Genomic DNA, 20,585 nt, shown 5'->3' on the forward strand with positions numbered 1-20,585 from the left:
GTATTGTTATGTGGTAATGAGCAGAAACAATGACCTACCTCTGGAGCTGCCTCTGCAAGGAGCACTGAACTAGAATGCCACTGCAGCAGGGTGATCACAAGGGCCAGATGGACCACAACAAGCTGGAACTGCAGCATCTGCAAAGAAGGAAGGAGTAATGAATGCAGACTTGTGTTAAAACCAGGTGAATTAGATCCGTACTTGTAAGCAGAGGTGGCCACGAACCACAGATCTCCCCAGCAGCCTTTTGATGCCTGCAGACCCTCAAAGTAAGGTGAGAGGTTCTAGTTTTCGCAAGATCAGGAAGATGCAGGTATTTGGTTTAGTGAGAACTATTAGTGATAGATGGATGGTTGGACTGGATGATCTTGTCTTTTCCAGCACTGGTGATTCTGTCATTTCTTCAGCTGTGGATTTATGCTAATGTTCCAGTCCTTAACTGGATCTAGCTTTTAAAACTTGACATGTCTCCAATGTGACCAGGTCAACTCTTTCAGCTGATGTTAATAAGGCTAGGCAAGGCCTCCAGAGCCAAAGGTACCTGCTAATTTGCTGATCAGTTTGTTACCAGGTTCAGCACCAGAGAAGAGTTCAAGCCTGCTTCTACCACTCTTTGCTGACTCTTCTCTTGGCAAAAGCAAGAACAGAAAGGATGTATTAATGCATTTCTGTGATATACAGCATTTGTTTTATCATTTGCTTAGCAAATCTCTCATAAGCTCAGGCAGAGAACACACAGTAAGAGGTATTTGGCTTCCTACTTTTTCCCACGCTACAAAAGTGCTTGTACAAAAGTACAGAGTCCAGTTTTAACAAGATAAAACATTTATGCTTTTTCTCGAAGTTCTGTTTCTTACTTGTTTTTTCTTTCTAGTAAGTTTTGTGTGTGCTTCTGTTATCTGGTTTCCCCATTACACATATCTTCTTTATACTGTTTATGAGGGATTGTTGTAGAGTGGTAGAAAGCAGCTGGTTAACCTGTATGGAGCAAATCTTCCAGTGAGCCAACTAAACTCACTGGAATCAAAGGACAAAGCCAAAGCAGCAAACCAGGTGGTACCAACATCCCTCAGTTTGATATGACAAGCCATTAAAGCCAGACAAGGGTTTGGCCTGGTGTTTTTAAAGCTCTGGCCCTCTACAATGTATATTTTTGTATGTGGGTGTGCACTGAAATTCTAAGTAGTAGTCTACTACCTTCACAGGTAACCACATCCTGATTATTTGGATACAGAGACATAAAAATAAATGGCAAGGTTAAAAACACATGTTTATCATGGTTTAAAGTCTGTGCTGGTATTCATTCATCCCAAGGACCAAAGAGCTAAAAATAGCAACTAGTACACTAATCAAAATAAACATGAAGGCACCTGCAACACAAAAGACATTTGATTAACTGGTCAGAACTCGACGCCAGTGAAATTAGAAGCAAAGGAAATTGTAAGGACTTGAAACTTGGCTTTAGCTCCCATGGAAATCAGTAGCTGAGAAGCAATATCATTGGTTTAACAGGGAGCAAAACTAAGTCCAACAAAGTCCAGTTGTGCTGGATTGCCTTGTAGCGGTGCGACCATGGCAGGAAAAAGGAGCAATTCAGCTTCGTTCTCTTCCATCACTTTTCCACCAGTTTTGCACAGATAGGTCATGGGATTGGGGTATTATTCTATGTCTTTAGTATTTCAGGGTTTGGCCTGGTGTTATCTGACATAAAATATTGTTTAACCTTCACTAAACATAATTACAAGTCTGAAATTCAGACATATTTATGTGTTGTAGTGATAACGATGCTTTAGCTTGAAATGTGTCAAAACTCAAATCCCTTATACAAATAAGTATCCTTGTTACAGGTCCAATTAAAATACAACTAAAGATAAAAGAGAGAACATTATTCTACCTTATCAAAGCAGGATAAACCTTCAAAACTTTTTTTTTTTTTTTTTAAGGAATCTGCATGGAGTCTTTTTCCAGGAAAAGATTAGCAGAAAGCAGAATTCTTTAGCAAACAGAAACTTCATGTCTCCAACCTCAAACCAAAGGACTTAAAGATGTTTTTCTTTAAGAAAATAAAAAGATACCCCCCTACCCCCTCCCGCCCCCCCCAAAAAAAGAACCAAACAACCCAAAAACAAAATGACATCCTGAAGATGAGTGGATTGAACAAAGCCCAGACAGTGTGTAATTTGTCACCATGCTCCAAACCCATTGCCTGTCAAAAACAATAACAGCTGTCATTGCTCTTACTCATTTGAACTATCATATTTCACATTACTACAGAGATTACCCTGCAAGAATAAATCACAAGAGCTTTATTTTTCTTGCTGGCTTGTTAGCAAGAGAACCAAGGCAAGACATCATTGCCTTGCACTGTAATCTTTTACTTCAGCTGCCACCATATATTGATGACTGTGCTCTGCTTGCTGTCACAATACCAACATGGGGCACATCCAAGCTCACCTGCAAATGAGTATGATGTGGATGAGCCCAGATGGTACAAGGCTTTGTGCTGTTTATACCCACAGAGCCAAGCCTCAGCTGTCCCCTTGGTGCAGGAGAACTCCTGGCAGTAGATCCTATTAGGACTGTAGTCCTTCTGCTGTATGAGCAGGGATGGTGTTGGGAAACCTTCATCACCGATAGCTGTGATGGTCTCTGATGCCATGCAGGTTCCAAACAGCTGGACAAAAATCATGGCTGCATCTGCAAGCCATTTACCCACGTATTTTTTGCTGCTCCAATGGCATAAGAAAAAAATGAATCAAGTTTTAACACTGGCCTCATCAGCCTTAGACCAGACACCTCATGGCAATCTACCTTATAAATAAATATGATGGTGAATATCTTGACATAAGAACAACTTATTAATAGCCTTTGTGGAGCTCTGAAAATAAGCCTTCTTCTGTTGAAACCAATTTGCCCTACTTTTAAAAGCTGTATGATGGATCTTCTGAGCATTTTCATTACCACAAAGCCAAAAATATGTGCATAGCAGCAGTCCTGGCACTTCCAGAAACTCTTAAGGGACGGGGTTTATCTCAAGCATAATTTTCTAGTCATGTAAATGTCAAAGAAAAGTGAGGAAAAAAAAAATCAAAATATATCCCACCCTCACAAAACAAAAAAGCAGAGTCCAAAGATAGGTTAGAGTGGCGTTTTTGTTCTCATCCCACAGATGAGATACAGAGCACTTCTTACATACTGCTTTCTAAAAAGATACTGAAGCAAGACATTGAGGCATGGGACATGGGACTTTGTGGTGAAATGAAATGTAGACAGTCAATGTCAGGCTCATTATGTTATTAATAATGTGGAGTAGGTTTTGATTTTTAAGCAATTCTATACAATTTATTAGATATATAACACAGACACTTGTCAACTTCTACAATGTAAATCTCCCTCTATTCTCAGTTTCCCAGCTATGCAGATAAATAGTTGCAGGCAGATTTCATATAATGAGAATACAGATAACTTAAAATTCCTGTACTTGTGCAAGAGGTTTAAGACTAGTCATTCTGAGAATATGTCTGGGTATATCTGTGTCCCAAATGAAACATCTGGGGGACAGGAATGCTCCACTTTCTGAAAATGAATTTCTATAAAGGTTTCTCAAGAAGGCATTTGGGATCAGTCATCATTTTTCAAAGCCTTCGTTTTAACAATTATTAACATCTTAATGATACCATTCACAGTGTTTGGCCCAAACTACCAGTGTTTTCATACCATCACAAGTTACCCCAGCCTTCGTTCTACTGAAGTTTCTATCAAAAATGAATCAACTGACAGTTGTTCTCCTCAGAGAAGCAGATGGGGAACAGGTAGGAAAACAATAGTGGAAAAAGTCAGTCGTGGTCCCCAGCTCCCTGTTTGCAAAGAAAAGAATGAAACCCAATGGAACAACAGGGACAAATTTCCTTGGAATGGGTAAGGAGACAAGCTGGACATCTTGCAAAACTGACTACATTTCAATTTCTAGCAGCACATTTTAGCAATTAAAAACTCCAAGCTCATTTCAAGACCATAAAAGTAAGAGACCAGGAAGCAGGAGGCACAATAGGAGTGACCAAACACATATAGCAACCCAGAGACTATCAGATAAGAACACCATGAATTATAAGAAAACATCCATTAATGAGGAGTCTATTTCCACCTTTCCTAAGTGAGATGGTTGAGTGAGTATTCTTGGTATGCACAATGGAAAACAAAACATTATTAGGCTATTCTTCATTGCCAACAAATTCTCAGCCCTAAATCATTTATATATTTACTGACTGAGCACACCAACTTTTCCCAGTATTTCTAGTAACTTCACATTTAGTTTTCTTCCTTCATCTTTAGCATGAGAAGGAAAAACTTTGTTGTTGGAGTGCCATTACCAGCATTGAAAATATATCAATAAAAATTGAGAAATATATTGTTGTTCTTCTACATTTGGAAGAAGTATTTTCCAATGAATTGGAATGATAAGTGGAAGTTCTTTATACCTGGTATAAGGAGTACATTGTCAGAATATATTATTACCAATACAAAGACATAGCCATTTCAAGGCCAATAAAAATATCCTTCAAGATGTGCCTTTGAGATAACCTCTTAAGAGACAAAAATGGCATTAGAATTTGCTAACAAGAGAATCAAACCGTGACACTGATTTACTGGATAAAAGCTTTTAAATGTTCTGATCAAGGGTATTAACATAAGAAGAAAAGTCAATTACTTGATGAATTGCAAAGGGAAATTAGAGATTAATCTGTTTCCTTGAGTTGACCAACAAGAAAAGGGAAGCTGCTATCAATTGCAGTTTTGGCAGGGTCCATCAAGAGATTTCTTACAACTCTCATATGGTTCAAATTTTTAACTTTACACTGTAGAAAGCCCAGAGAGGTACTCCTGTCATTCATTCAAAAAGTGAAAACCAAGCCCTAGCGTGCTGAAAGCAGCATGGTAGGTATTCATAAATACTAAAGAATACCTGTTCTGTAGCTTTCCCATCACTTACACTGTTGTTTAATTTGTTTGCCTACTGCTCCTCAGGATACTTGAAGCGTTTTACAAGAAACGTAGGCTGAGCTGCAGTTCGGCTACAGGTGAGCAGAGACAGGTAAGCATAATAAGCATGATTCTGTGATTCTATAATCTGCCCCTGGCTTCCTAAGTGAGTCAATGGGCAGGGGCACAAAATGTCCTTACAGTTCCTCAGCTTTCAAATCTGCACTCCCCACAAGGACAGTCATTCCAGACTGAAAAACCAAGTTAGGAAAGCTAAAGGCAGTGTGTGCTTGTGTGTCAAGAATAATAAGTGGGCTCTGAACTTCACAGTAGCCTCTGGACATCTAAACCAAAGATTACTTACATGTATTTACTTGCATGACTCCAGTCTGGGAGGCAGAAAGAAGTGGTGAAATAGTTTTGAACCCAGAATGGAGAAATTACAATGACTATCACTGAATCAGAGTCTGACTTCACTTACAGTGGTACGAAGATGAAGTAATCAGATCACCGGATAATGATAACTACTCTGTTAGTGTAGGAATGTTTTTGCAGGATTGTTCTGTTACTGCAGAAATGTGACAGAATCTGGATTGTTTATCTCATATGGGACATAACAAAAACCTTTTGGCAGATTCAGAAATTAAAGAAAAAATATTTCCCTAAATCAATTGCACATATTGTATTTTAAAACATATTACATACTGCTAACTTATCTACTGTGTATGATATACACTAATGCAAAGGAATTATTCCGTCATAGCACTTCAGTATATTTTAAGAAGTAATGTGTATTTGACAATAAAATACACAAGCAAATCCATAACAATAAAACCAGACAGCAGATTGCTGCAGAAGCACTGTGAAAGCATGAAAGCAACTAGTCAGTGTTGTAAAACTCACTGACACATCTTGTTTAAACATTGGCTGATTAAATGAAAGAAATAAGTTTCCACAGGATATTATTAGTTCAGTTCTAGTACCAAAAATACCAGGTGATAGGCATCCCAATCTCAAACTGGAAAAAGAAGCTGTACTTTTCCCATCTGACATGGGCATGTGTGTACTTTGTGCATGCCTGCTAGTATGAAAAAAAAATAGGAGAAAAATAAAAAGAAAGCATAGAAAGGAAGAAAGTAGAGAAGTAAACAGAGCACACAGACACAGAAAATATCCCAAACCCCTCTCTGTCCTCACTCATCTTACCTTGCATTGGTTATAAGCAATTCCAACCTTAATGGTCCTGCTATGTTCTTCTCCCTAACTTATCCCTAATGTTCAGCTTTCTTTCAGAGTTTTTATAGTCTCTGCTGTAGGCTACAAACTCCAATCCCTGCCTTTGCTTTCTCTTACATCATTTCTAAAGATTTTCCACTGATCCTTGCCCTAAACCTTTCTCTGTCTTGCACTCTCACACACATACTTGCCTCACATTTGTTATATTTATTGCTCTGATGAAGATTATTAGGTTATAATTAAAGGTCTTGGCTTTTGTTGTGTGTGTTGGATTTTTTTTTTCCTTCTTTCAGAGAATGAGACAGCCATGGAAGTGGGAATATTTTCCGCAGCATCACCATTCCTCTAACCCCTCCTGTCTGCAAACTGCAGTAGAGAAGCCTAATATCTTTAAATACATATATGTTTTAACTGTGTTCCCTGGGCACAACAGAAATAACATTATAGGGAGAGTATCTACTTCAGGAAGAAATTAATTAGTGTGTTTACCAGACCAACGAGATAAGTAGTAGTAAAGGAGTGTGCTTTTGTAATGCAACTTACATGAACTTAAGTCTTTCAGACACCTTATTTCAGTTATTGAAATCACTGTTGTGGAAGTATCTATGGAAGTATCTTCCCCAGGCAGCAGCAGAGGACCTTTTATTTTCTTCTTTGCCTGTACACTAGGAATGAGTCTATCTCATTTCTTAAGTAATGTACATAGAAATTATGGACTAATTTGTGGGACTACAATTCCAACCTGTGCAGACGCCTCAGCAGTTTGTTCATACTGGCTTTATTCTCTCAGCAGGTAGGCACAGTATTTTCAAATTAGTTTAACTCTGCCTTTCCAAAAGCACTTGCTACAACCAACAGAGAAACAGGAAATTTCAAATATTGCTTTGCATCACCTGGGAAAAAAATACCAGCCAGGGAGCTACACCTTTGATTTCATCACCTGTCTTGATTGGAGCGATTAGAAAAAGATAATAGGTTATTCATATATATATGTATACATACATATTTAATGTGCAGCTCATTTTTCCAGACAAAGATGGCAGCAGAATTTTGCAGAGCCGACATAAAGTGTCAAATCAGGATTGTTCACTGCAGAGAATGTTTCCACCACACTCTGACTGAGGCATCAGGGAAGGGGGGGGTGGGGAGTAAAAAGAATGAAAGGAAAAAGTAAGCACAGAAAGAGAGCCCAGTTTATATCATGAAGACAATACAAATTACAGCCCCAGAAGAAAAAGAGATGCAAAGGGATTATTTTTACAGCATTTCTCTGAACATACAGATCTTTGTGTACGGGTGAGTCAAGTGCTGCAAAAATATGTGTAGCCATAGGAGTATCCACTCCATGCTGGAGCATGCATTTTGGGACTGTTTTCCACTGTGGGGTATAACAGAATAATAACAACCAGTATGGAAGTCTAAATGGGCCCTGTGGTTATTAGAACTGCAGCAGAAGCACAGAGCAAAAGACTGAACAGACAAAACAGCCCAAAATGCTGTCACTGGGAAAGATCTGGACCTGTCTCAGTTTTATATAGCTACCTCCATTGAGATGCTTGAAGCCTAAGACCATGGCAGTACTTGATTGATCTGCATAAAACACACAGGCAGGATCTCAGGAAAAAGATAACCATGGTGTAATAATGAGTTATTATTAGATTGATGGAGTAATTTTTGTACATATGACTGTGAGGTTTTGCTGAGCAGCAACTGCAGTCCTGTCCACTCAGTTTCTTTCCTGTTGCTCTCATATTAGGCAGACAAAAGACACCACTTGCTAGCATTTACTTTTGGGGGAGTTTTTAGAGGTTCCATCTCAGGCTCTTTAAGTAAGCAGGGCTCCATTCTGTTTAGTATGGGTAGGGCTGGCACGAGACACAGGCTGTGCCAACATGAATAAGCTGAAAACAGACCACTGAATGCCTGCAACTTTGGCATTTCAGTATTTCACAGCAAATCATAGAATGGCTTAGTTGGGAAGGGACCCCAAGTATCACGAAGTTCCAATCCCCCTGCCAAAGGCACAGCCACCAAACTCCAAATATGGTTCTACACGAGATTGCCCAGGGGAAGCCTGGAGGAAGGCTGAGGCTCAGTGCCTCACAATACAGGAGGATGCCAGGCTCAGGGAAGAGCAGGAGGGGAAATGCAGCCATGCTGCCAGCAGCTTTGACTCCAAGGGTATGTCCAAGATCAGGTATTAAGGTTTTCTTTCAGGCTCTCTGCTGATTGATGATCTGGTAACAAAGCTCCAATTACTTTTTTTACCACTTGGAACTACCATGAGGTGGCGGCTCTTCATTTTAGTTAAGTGATACACACTTTCTCTAATTCAACATGAATTGATCACTCTTCTCTTCCTACAAAAGAACAAAGTCTAAAAGATTTCTGAAATGGATGCTGATACACATAACTACCATTAGCTGTGACCAGGAGGTGAAAGAGACTCAGATGTGAGTAATCAGCCATCTTCTTGGGCTGCTGATGGCCTCAGAATAGGACACAGGTTACCAGCAAACACCATTTGTTTTTTTTTTCCCAGGGGAAAAAGAAAAAAAAAAGGTGTAGAGCATTAACAGTTCTCAAGTCACAAGTGATTTAGATTTAGCAACAACTCACAGATATCTTTCTGACACCTTCTGGAGAAAGCTGATAAAGAAGCTTCCCAGATAATGAAAAATGTGTATGGTGGTTACTTATGTGGCAGAGTGCCCAAGGAACAGATGTCCTCAACTCTGCTGAGATTTAATTATACTTCCAACACACTTAGCTAAGTTACGGCAACCAGGAGTTTGGTAGGAATTTTATGATCTTAAATTCAAGTGATTAAATGAAATGAGATTTTCTCTATGAAGAAAATAAAAATCAATTGGAGGAGGGAAGGCAAATCAACAGAATGGCCTCAAAAATTTCCTTGTTTCTTCAGTAGACAGGGTCTTATTTAACTCAGGAAATGGTGTTAGTAAGGGTTCACTTATATAAGTGTTGTGCAAGCTTGCCCTTACTTTCATCAGCCTTGCCAAAAGAAACTATATTTGGGTTTGTCAATCCTTGTCTTTAAAGCTTTAGGAATTATATGCAAATATAGCGACATACAATTTCTGGTTTTGCTGTATTGCACCTTTAAGTTTTACCTTCTCCCATTAGAACATGTGACAAGTAATGTCAGACCACATTGCTCTAAGTAACAGAAGTTCTCTTAGTGTCTCATGGGCACCCTACCCTCCAGCCTCTCCAAGTCATGCCATCCTCTCATTGGTAACAGGTTACTCACATAAGGTCACATACCTGTCATTTATAGATCAACAAAAACAGTGCTGGATCTAGAAGGTGCTGTGGCCAAAGCAACAGATTTGTCCTCACTAACTTTGTACTGAATTTCCATGAAGCAAAAGCATGGGACTCGCTACGTGGATTGTCAAGACTATTTCAGGGAAGGATGCATTTGTTATTAGAAGCACAGTCAGTCTTGTGTTAGAAATGTAGTTGTGGTTTTAGTCTGGGAAATAAGGACAACACTGAAATTAGAAAAAATGGATTTTTTTAATCCAGTTCTGTCAGGTTTGTCACCAGAATCAAAGAAATAATCAAATATTTCTTTACTTTTCAAATGAAAACTACAAGTGTTTTTCCTTAGAACTGATCTTTACAAACTAGGTGCTCAGCCAGCACTGATTCATGTGTCTCCATTTAAACAACTGAGCTATTCCTATTTTCGATGTCTTCAGTCTATTTTAATTTGTTGAAACAATCAGCCAAATTCTGACCAGTCTTAGAGTTGAATAACATTCTATGGAATTAACCAAACACCCATCATTTCTAGTTTGAGATGAATATCCAAGATTACTTTTGTTGCTCGTAGCTTGACGAGAGAAGGAGAAACATTTTAAAACAACAGTTAATACGTAAGAGGAATTTTCAAAAAGCAAGTTGATTTCCCACCTACTTTCATGTTGATATACAGAGCTTGAGAGCAGATGATTCATCGCAAAGTAGAACTATGGGCAAGAGACTCTATATTAACAATGTATGTGCATGCTTTCCAATTAAAGGTATGTTTTACTTTGGAAGGAAAACCTATCTTAAAACAGCTATTCTGAAATCTGTTAGCTACCCAAGTAGCTTTTGTTTTGTCACTTCCTTTTAAGATGAATCCTTGCAGCTAATGGGTTTTGAGAAGTAAAACCCATGAAGTGAAGGTGGCATATAAAAATCAGTCACATTTTCAGGAATGCTAGACTTCCTACAGGCAGTACCTATACAAACTTCCAAGAGGTCATTTGTGCTAGAATTAAGTGCTTGTGACAGGCTCTGGGTCATGACAACTAAGGATCCATAAAAAGTACTGGCAAAATAAAGCAAAAAATCCTAAACAAGGACAGTTAATTGAAATGCATGCTTCTTTTGTAACAGTCATGCTACGATGCAGAAGGATGCAATTGGAAATGAAAAATACATTTTATCTTTCATGCACATGCCACTGGCTCTTGGCCCAGGATGGTTAGAAACAGTGATGGGACCTTTTGTGCTATGGGCAAAGTGGTCCACAGGACAACAAAGCCATGCAAAGAGGCCTCAAACTACTACACAAATGATAAACTTTCTGAGCCATCACTGGCCATGACACTAATTCAAACTGGCACGACAGAAATGAAAGATAGTAGATTGAGTTTCCAACCCCTGTAGCTATGCTGCATGGAGTCAATGCTAAATATAAAGATGACACACAGAAAGTAGCCCATCTTTCTGTACTAAGGAAGAGGGAAAAGGAATGGTTCTGATGACGTGCATGCTGATGTCACTTGTCACTGAAATAAACATTTTGACCCATGAACCCCTGTGGCATGGTGCACTGGAAGAGTGCACTTCAGCTCAGAGCTAATTACAAACCTGGTAATGCACAGCAGCAGGTTAAATTCAAAGACATGCTCACAAGAAGAAAAAATATGTCTGTCTTGAAATTCTGTTCTGACTTCATGCTTTTATATATATATATATATATATATATATATATATATATATATATAAACACACACAACTGTTAACAATTGTCTTTCCAGTGCTGAGAAATAAGACAGAGGAGAAAGAATTCAGAAGGATACAGAAGAAAGTAGGTTACAGAGGAAAGTAGCCTAGTAGCTAAATGGCAATGGTCTTAGGGGTAAAGGAGAAGGTGAGTGATGTTCTTCAAACAGCCTGGAAGCTGGACAAGGCCACAAGAGGACTGCTTGTAACAGGGTGCTGCAGGAAACGTAAATAGTCACTTCTTACCTGACATGCAGGTAGAAGATGCGGCCTTGCCAAAGCTGGGACTGGGCACCTGCTTCTCCCAAGAAGCAAGCAGTGCCAAATGATGTTAATAAGAGACTGTGCTCTCATTGCTGGTATGTCTTGCATAGTGGGACCATTTTGTGCTGGAGACCAACCAGAGCAAGTTATTAACACAATCCTAAGAGTTCAGAGCAATTGAGGACTGATTTGATTTCCCTTCCCTGTTTTACTCTGGTTTAAATATCCTTATGATTTGGTTCCTGCAAGGAACCTCACGAGCAAATGCTGTTCTAGAAATGAAAGCTTCTGGTATTACTGATAATTAAAGATCTCGCAACAGTTTGTAAATCCATCCTAATGTTCTGGCCAAACTCTGCTATACTTCTTGGCCACATTTCCTCTATCATTTCAACTGGACAGAGACATTTTTTTGTTAGGCTCATTGCAGTAATCATTTTCAATTACAGCACAAACATTAATCAGTCAATCATCGCCCTCTAGAGGTAGCTACAGTTCTGGTCACCGCTATCTGGGTTTGCTGTGAGCGATGTACCAACCACTTCTGTATGGAGGGAAGATCCTTGCTGATTAGGATTGATCCACGTACCATTACAGGAACAAATTACTGAGTGCTGATCATCAGCTCCTCTATTATTCCTGCCTTCTCTCTTCTGGGAGGTCACCCAACTTGTAGCATATTGTATTAATGTATTTGCCATGGCAGTGAAACACATAGACAGCTACATGCCACAGATGTCATAAAAAGCAGTGAAAATAAATGCCAGACCAGATTCTCATTACAGCTTATTTTTCTCAAGCAATGTATATAAAGTAAACCAGCGGCACAACTGAATTGATACTGCAAAAGCAGCAAGTCTTTATACATAAACACAACTATTCACTCTCCTTTCTCTCCTTTGTCTGAAATTTGAAAGGGAAAAACACAAAGAGCAATAAGTAACAAGTAACCCACTACCATAACTGAGCGACAAATACACTGTTTCTGGGGGTGTTAAGATACTGTTTGAGTAGTTGAGTGTTTATTCAAGGAGAAACTCCTCTGTGCAGAAACTTAGCACAAGATCCTGGAGGCACAAATAGCTCATGTCCAGGTTTTCCCAGACACATCCTCTTTATTTTTTCCAGCTGGAAATTCCGTCTAGGTGGAATTTAGCAATTTTTTACATATATTCTTTTTTTTTTTTTTTCTGGCAGGCTGGCCGGAAGCTCTGGCTTGCCTCCCTGTGTAGGGATTCTCCAGGTATTCAGACACACACAGACCATCTGTGCATGTGAAGTCCCATACCTGAACATATATTTCTGTTAGCAACATTTAACCAAAAAAGAGCAGATGTCCACGATCACAGTAACCAATTCACTGTAATCACTGCTCTGGCACTCAGGAGAGTTTATTCTATTAAGTTTATTCAGGAGAGGATTCACTGTTCAAACAACATCACAGTAAAAAGAAAGAAAACAACAACAACAACAAAAACACTTATTTTTAAGTGGAATTTCCTATATTTATCCAGTTTGTGCCTGTTATCTTTTGTATGTTTGCCGAGTACCACTGAAAAGAGTCTGACACTGTCCTCTATACTCCCCCATCAAATGTTAATATGCATTGATCAGATCAGCCCTGCTATACAGTCTCGGCTCTCCTACCCTCTCTTCATCTACCAGATAGCCCAAGCCTGTAATTATCTCTGTGGTCCTTCCAGCATGCTCATGTCCCCCTCATATGGGGGCACACACCACTCTAGACCTGTGCATACACTAGCATTCTGGGTTCCTTTGCTGCAAGTCTACTGCTGGCTCACAGTCAAATTATTCACCACAACCCTCAGTTCCTTTTTAAAACTGTTTTCCAGAAGGTCAGCCCTCAGACCACGCTGGTGCACAGGACTGTTCTCACCTTCACTTCTGTCTTGACTAGATGCCATTAGGTTAAGCTTTCTGAGGCTTACTGTCCACAGGTGTGAGGCAGTGCTAATGACACTTGGTCTTTTTTTCCCCCCCCAAACTGTTATTGTCTGAAGCAACTACCACTATTATTTGTTCTTTGTAGGTAATTATCTTATCCTCTGTAAACATGTGGCCTTTCATCTTGACATCACTCATTCCTTACAAGGGACTTTATAACAGCCACTATCCTGCTGCCTAGGTGCTTTGCATTGTTTTCTTTACTATTATGTCCTTTCTTTAGGAGCTTACACACACACACATTATTCTGCCGGGTACACTTAGTGTTTACAGATTGAGATTGAATACTGAGCAGTGTATAGTATCCTATAGCCAGGGTCTGTAAAGACCTCTTCAGAACAGAATGACGAAGAAAATGCCCTTGGATCTTATCACCCTTTTCCCTCTGCTGCTGCTATACTGTAGCCTAGCCAAGAAGAAGAACCTATTTTATTCTTGTACGGAGTACAGGACAGCAAACATTATCCAGTCCCTTCTGCATGGAACTGAACAATTTGTGCCTGATTAAAGCAGAGGGACTGCCAACTTCAGACAACTCAGGGTCCTAAAACTGCCTGCTTATTTTTGCTGTGTGCTTCTCCATCCTTCCCTGCACCGTGTCAGCCACACAGCCAAATCCTCCCCCCTCTGCAGGCCTACATTTGTCTTCCATGAGAATTTTCATGAGTATCTCAGCTCTGAAGCAAACTAAATCCCTTTGTGGGGTTTTCTCTCCCATGTAAAGTTCTGGTGTCCAAGTGCTGTGGAAATAAACAGCGATTCATATATTTTCACTACACCTTTAGGGACAAAGAAGTACAATTATCCCCTGACAAGTTTCAAAGCCTAGCTCTAAAAGCACAGGTTTGTCACAGCTTCTCAACATAATTCTTTCCCTAGGCACACACAGCCAAAAGCAGGCTTGTATCCTGCACAGCATTAAGCCACTATTACTACAGGTATTGCTGCTGGCATACTAATGAAACCATATAAATCATTACTGATTCTCATGAGCCATGTAATCTTCTGTGCTTTGGTTACTCACACCAAGCCGGTCTATGCCCCAAAAATACACAGTTCTCTCTTTGAAAAGCAGTGTTTCCCTGGAGCACTGAGCTCAGTGCCCCTCTCTACCTGTTCTCCTCATGTCCATCCCACAGAGACCCTCCAACTCTCACATGTAATCCTTAGCAGAAGGGACAAAACCACCTCCCTGCCACTTGATCAGTCACTCTATCCCAGGTGTGAATAAACCGGCTTGCACACGGGAGGGGATTGGCCCTGTAGCTCTCTAAGTGCAAGCACGCTGAAGTTGTGTTTACTTTACAATTAGACTTGGAACCCGGGAGCAAGAACATAACATAGTTTCTTATGCAACCATATATTTATTTTGGTTACGTGCGGCTTCAAGACGAATCTCAAATGGTGCTGGACCGTGCTGCTGCCCTCAAAAGAAGTTTGTCAGCAGAGTAACAATAATGTTCTGCTTCTGAAAATGATGTGCTGGGCTTTATGGTCAGATTTTAGGTTTGAATGCTTTTTTTCCACTTTGATATTTGAGCCCTCCGCTCAAAGCAAATCCTTTGAGTGTGTACATGGCTCTCCAAGCAATGGTCACGGGAGGACATAGACAAGCACTGAAAAAGCTGCTGACGGCATCTGAAAGTGATTTGCAACCTCTTAGCCACATGAGCTCAGTCACATTAACATGGTGATTTAAATACTGTGGATGGCTTTCCTGGTGTTCTTTTAGAAATTTCTTATTGGAATTATTAGGCATCCAAAATATATTTAAAACCAACCAACCAGAGGAATAAAACGGAGCAGATAATACTGACTAAGCACTCTGAGCCCTATCTTGCAGTCCCAAGTCAAGCACATTGCCACCAAGCACACAACTCCAGTGACTAGATTTTACTGACTGCATCGAATCACATGCATCATCGTCAAAGTAATTCAAACTATGAGTCACAAGCATATCTTTCACAGGCCTGAAGCATCTGTACTGCCTCTGGTACAGCCTTGTCACTGCAAAGCCCAGTTGTCACTGGGAAAAAGAATGATATTGTGAGGTTTACAGGGCCTTGCATACTGTAAATAACACAAAGAGAATTCTAAACACAAAGAACAGGTGGGCTGCTAAGGTTGCTACTGAAAAGGAACTGCTTCACACTCTCAGCTATACTTATCCAACAGGGAAAAACCCATGCCCTGGGTGGTGGAATGCCATGGCTCCATGGGAATTCCTAGCTGCTGAGCTGTATAGCACTGCTTGCACACAGACATTGCTGAATGCATAGTGATGCTACTGATGTAAGCCTCACTCCTACAAAGTGCTGCTAGGAGCAGGGAGCAACCACTTCATTCAGAGATAAATTTGGTTGTCAGTAGATCAAGCAGAGAGTCAATAAGTGGAAAATACATTCAGCTGCCAGCCATTCCCTGTCTTCCAGTCCCATAGACAGGACTAGTTTCTATGCAGTCAGGATACAAGCAGAGTAACCACTCTGGAGTCAAAAGCCCTGATAACAGACTGCTGGCATTGTGCTGCAGTCAGTGGAGCTATCTGTTCGCACAAGTATGACCACAATCAAGCCCGGCTTTTTTGAGTGAACAGTGTGAAAAAACAGACCCTGCTGAGGCACTTATCACACAAAACCACAAAGTGAAGCATCTCATCCCTGTCCTTCTTTCATCCTTTTTTCTACCCGATTCTGTAAGTTCTGCAAATCAGTGGCTGTCTTCTTATTCAGTTGTTCTTTTTTCCCCACCTCTCCTCCATCTCCAGCAGATCCCTTGTTCTACTGCCATACAAATAATGCAATGTAACCTGCATTACTCTGAGGCACAGCCAGGGTTAATGAACAGTGTACTATTTGCACAGGCTCTGGGTCTTCAGGCAGCTGGGCAGACCAACCAGATACTTCCTGGGTTGTTTTGGGGGGGCTCTGTTAAATCCTCAGAGTCAGAAACAGAGCTCAGGCTCAGCATACATAGTTAGAAAGCAGAGAAACCTCAGCCTGGAGCTGACAGTGACTGATGACTGGAGGTGCGGTGAGTGTTCACCGCTCCTCATGTTACCAAAATGTCAGGGTTTTAAAGTGATGTTATTAAAGCACCACAGGAGTGCAAAGATCTGTGTAAACTGAGAGCATAATCACCATGCGAGCGGAGCACGAACTGTTTGACTGTGTTGAAATTATGTTATTCGGTATCCCTCTAATTTGTCACATGACTTGATACACTGGAAAAAAACACATATAGTGCTTTTATATTCTGATTCTATGACAATTTGCTTTCCTAGAGCAGACAATGATTTGTAAAGTGACTTTTCTTACACCCAAATAATCCAAATATGTGCAAACTGGTTTCCACAAATTAAAAGTGTTTTGTATATAACTTTAGCTCAGGGACTAGCTCTGCTATGGGGTTTTCACAACCAAGACAACTAGCTGGGGAAAGACAGTCACTTCTAAACTGCTCTCTTTTACATTAATACCTCTTCTAGAGCCAAACAGCAGTATTATCTCCATGGCTTGCTCTGAAACAGGACTGGTTCCTAGGAACCACAACTATATATCATCCTATCACAGGCATACATGGTCATCGCATAGGAAAGTCTATCCTCTGCCTCCCCAGTCTCAAGCCCTGGGCTCGGACTAAGTGTTCAGGGAACAACCCTTTTTCTCCACTCTGCTAGCAGTTGCCAGCTGCAATACATTACACTTTATGTCAGACAGCCTTGCATGGACAGAACTCACCAGGCCAATCTCCCAGAAACCAATGTGGTCTTTTTCACTACATTAACAATTGTTCATAACAAGATAAGGTGAGTATTTCTCATTTCCCAGGAACCCATCAGTAGGCTATAAACCAGTGATAACTGCTGTTCTCTGTAATCTGGGGCTAGATTTGAATCCACTCTGCAGAACTTCAAATTAATATACTTGACTCATATGTGTAAGCCAGGAGCACTTGATGTTCAAAACCACAGATGTTTAAGCTCAGAGAGGTTGAAGAGCATCCTTGTGTAAAGCTCTACAATCCAGGTTAATCCAGAGATCTCCTGTCCTCTGTTTGGGCTCTGTCCTTTTTAGAAGAGTACAGAAAACCTGAACAGCAAAGTCTGTCCTCTCCATCACTATCATGGTCCCTTTGCTCCCGGGTCAAGAAGGACCAGATGTGACATTTTCAAATCTTTTCTTCCAGTAGTAAGGACCCAAATGTGGTGAATCTCTGGGGATCAGAGTTATATCTCATTCTTGGTCATTTCCCTGGGCTCTTCATATGTCAGGAGATCAAATGTGCAATTCTAACATTTTCAAATAAATTGCAAAAATGACTCGATGCCTTAATTTTAAAATACTTATCATTAGAAGAGGAATCCAACAACTTACTGTGGGCAGCAGGAAGAAGGGAGGGGAAAAGGTAAACAAATCAAGAGAGGCACAATACCAAACTGTATTCTAAGCACATACAATGGAAAATGCAGGCTGGTGCCAGCAGCCTGATAATCCAAATTCTCTTTCTGTGCACCGACCTCTTCTGAGAAAAGGAAAGAATTTAAAGGAGCATAAATGATAACTGTACATATTCTGGAAGCAAAGCTAAAAGTGCTGCCAGGAAAAATCACCCTTCTACATACAGACCATTAACACATTCCCTTCCCCTCCGGTAGAAGAGCACACCCCTCCCAGGGGAAGTGCATGGGGAACACTTCTTGCCCAGCAATGTACAGCCTTAGTGCAGTAGAAGGATGGACGTTAACTCTCTGAGTGGCTGACATGGGTCACAGCACTGGCAGGATAGAAGCTTGTTCTAAGGAAAAGCCACTATAACATACTGAGTGCAGGCACCCAGGTGGTCGCAGCAGCTTCCTGGAGCACACAAAAAGCATCCTGCCTATGGGAGTTCCCAGGGGACAAGGTGCAGGCCACTTGCTTCTTCCCTTCCCACAACAGATGACAAGAACTGTTTTAGGTATTCACCTCCAAAGAGCTGGGAATGAAAGGGATGGTCCTAATTGCTTTTCTGGAAACCACGAGCTGTGATTCATCCCTTTTGCATTCTACAGATGCCAGTAGTAGCAACAACTGATTCACCAAAACACTGCCAACAAGATCCACAAATCTCTGTAAGGTTGTGTTCTATTCCCTCTTTCCCCCACACACAACCGTACCCTTATACTCTGTATTATCCTTCTTTCTTCTTGCCATACTATACTTCCCCTTAGCCCCAATGAAATAGAATTCATATTCATTTTGTACACCCATTTTATAATGCATTTCCTGAGTGGCTTACATCCTGATTAGGTCTGATTTGCACAGATAATAATTAGAACTTCAAAATCTGTCCCCAAAATTACAAATGGAGGATGTGGTCCTCAACTTTGTATTTGGCCCATTTGCCACAGTCCTTGCAGGAGTGACGTAGCATCAGTGTTATGAGCAACAAACTGAACACTCTTTAGTGCTGATGAAAATCCAGAGCTCACTAAAATCAATGGAGATATTCCAGATGAGGGAGGTATACAGCTCAATGAGAATAATGGAACAGTAAACACCCACAGATACAGGAGATGTTGTCCAGATGGTTAAACTTGCCTGGTGTCTGTCAAGAACACATCCCTTAACACCCAGGCAAAAACCTTTTGCACCGTGGCTTTAGCCCATGACACTTATCTCCCTGTCACTGACCCAGAACTGCTGACTTTGTTGGCTCATGCTGACTTTCACTAGATGAAAGTTTTACCACTGATGTTAGCTCAAAAATACAACTGGGGGAATGGTCAGCAGGGGTACCCTGGGCACCACTGCCAGCCCTGCTGGCAGTCAGACTGACTTCAGAAGAGGATGTGGGTCAGGAAATATTAGCCAGTCTCACTGTGCTGAGGCAGGGTAAAGGATACATAAGAAAACATCAGCAGAGGGGGGTGGGTAAACTAGAAAAATAAGTAATTATCTCAAAGTATTATAATGCTGCTACAGCTTCTCTGTCCTCAGTAGCATTTAATTTGGTACAACCTAAATGAAGTCGTGGTCCAGGAGAACTGGAGCACTCTGAGACCAGCTGAGATCAAAGGAAACACCTCTGTACTCCATTAGCTTAAGCAAGTTTCCAGTGGGGCAAGTGAGCACAAATATCCAGACATCAAGTGGAAATAAATAACTGCACAGAGCAGTCCAGATTTTCACAACAACTTAGAACCAACTCAACTTTCCAGCAGCTGAGAATTTGGCCAATAACCCAGACTGGAGCTGAACCACATGCCAGGGTGCGATCCTGCCTTACAGCGAGTCCTCTGCAAATTCCAAAGCTGGTGCAAGACCCAGCTGCACGATGTGTGGCAGGTGAGATGCTGGTAGGATGGAGGCTGAATTCAAGCCAGTATCCCCAAACAGAAAATAGAGCCACAAAAGGAAGCACACATAGGGTTTGTCTATCAGGTTTGCCTATCGGGATGCTGATCTAATACAACAACAGAAGTATGCAGTCACCACTTGTGGAGCTGCTGAAACCAAGCACTCCTGCTGCTTCTGGGAGCTTACTAGGTACGTATAAACTTGGAAGATTGCAATATTGCAGCAATTTAACAAAGTGCTAGAACCCCCTCTGAAATGTTTATGAGGTGAAAATAAACAATCTCTCATTCGCCTCTGCAAAACCAACTGACATTTTCCAATTTATGAGGCTTCCCATCTCACAGCATCTATTATTTTGCATGAAGATTTTAATTTAAAAACTGCCTTTCTGAGTCGCATTGGGATGGGAAGGCTGCTGGGATTCTGGGCTGACATCCCAGGAACCGCAGTAGATTGCCTGGTATTCACAGTCAAGTTTTCTAATAAGGCAGTGCACATTTCCAAAATGTCACTGCACAAATGGCCATTGGTGAAGTTATTTTAAGGCACTGGTTCAGGAAGGCACTTAGACTTGTTGTGCCTGTTCCTGAATCTACAGACGTGCATTCCTTGGACTTTCTTAAGACCCTGCTGTGAAGAGAGACTTTAATGGCAAAGACAGATCCAGGATTACTTACTGGAAGAGATTTTTATCACTTGATGTTCTCCTCTTTATACTTGAGTCAATTAGGAAAAAAAGAAAAAAAAGAAAAAAAATTAATGAAAAATTAATTT

At 40.7% G+C, this 20,585-nt stretch overlaps 1 protein-coding gene across 4 annotated transcripts in view; it reads right to left on the minus strand.

The window, feature by feature from the left end:
- OSTN (osteocrin) overlaps window positions 1-20,585 on the minus strand; it is a 45,785-nt gene that overhangs the window by 3,995 nt on the left and 21,205 nt on the right. For 2 of the 4 annotated variants that reach the window (XM_015871927.2, XM_015871931.2), the window contains exons 1-2: window positions 6,187-6,296; window positions 39-137 (exon numbers count right to left, since the gene is read on the minus strand). In XM_015871927.2, the coding sequence (XP_015727413.1) occupies window positions 39-137 (99 nt within the window). In that variant the 5' untranslated portion in view covers window positions 6,187-6,296. Of the gene's footprint in view, window positions 1-38; window positions 138-6,186; window positions 6,297-20,585 lie in introns of those variants that run through there. The other 2 variants (XM_015871929.2, XM_015871928.2) reach the window with 1 other exon arrangement.

Source organism: Coturnix japonica, chromosome 9 (genome assembly GCF_001577835.2).
Source record: "Coturnix japonica isolate 7356 chromosome 9, Coturnix japonica 2.1, whole genome shotgun sequence".
Classification (NCBI taxonomy): Eukaryota; Metazoa; Chordata; class Aves; order Galliformes; family Phasianidae; genus Coturnix; species Coturnix japonica.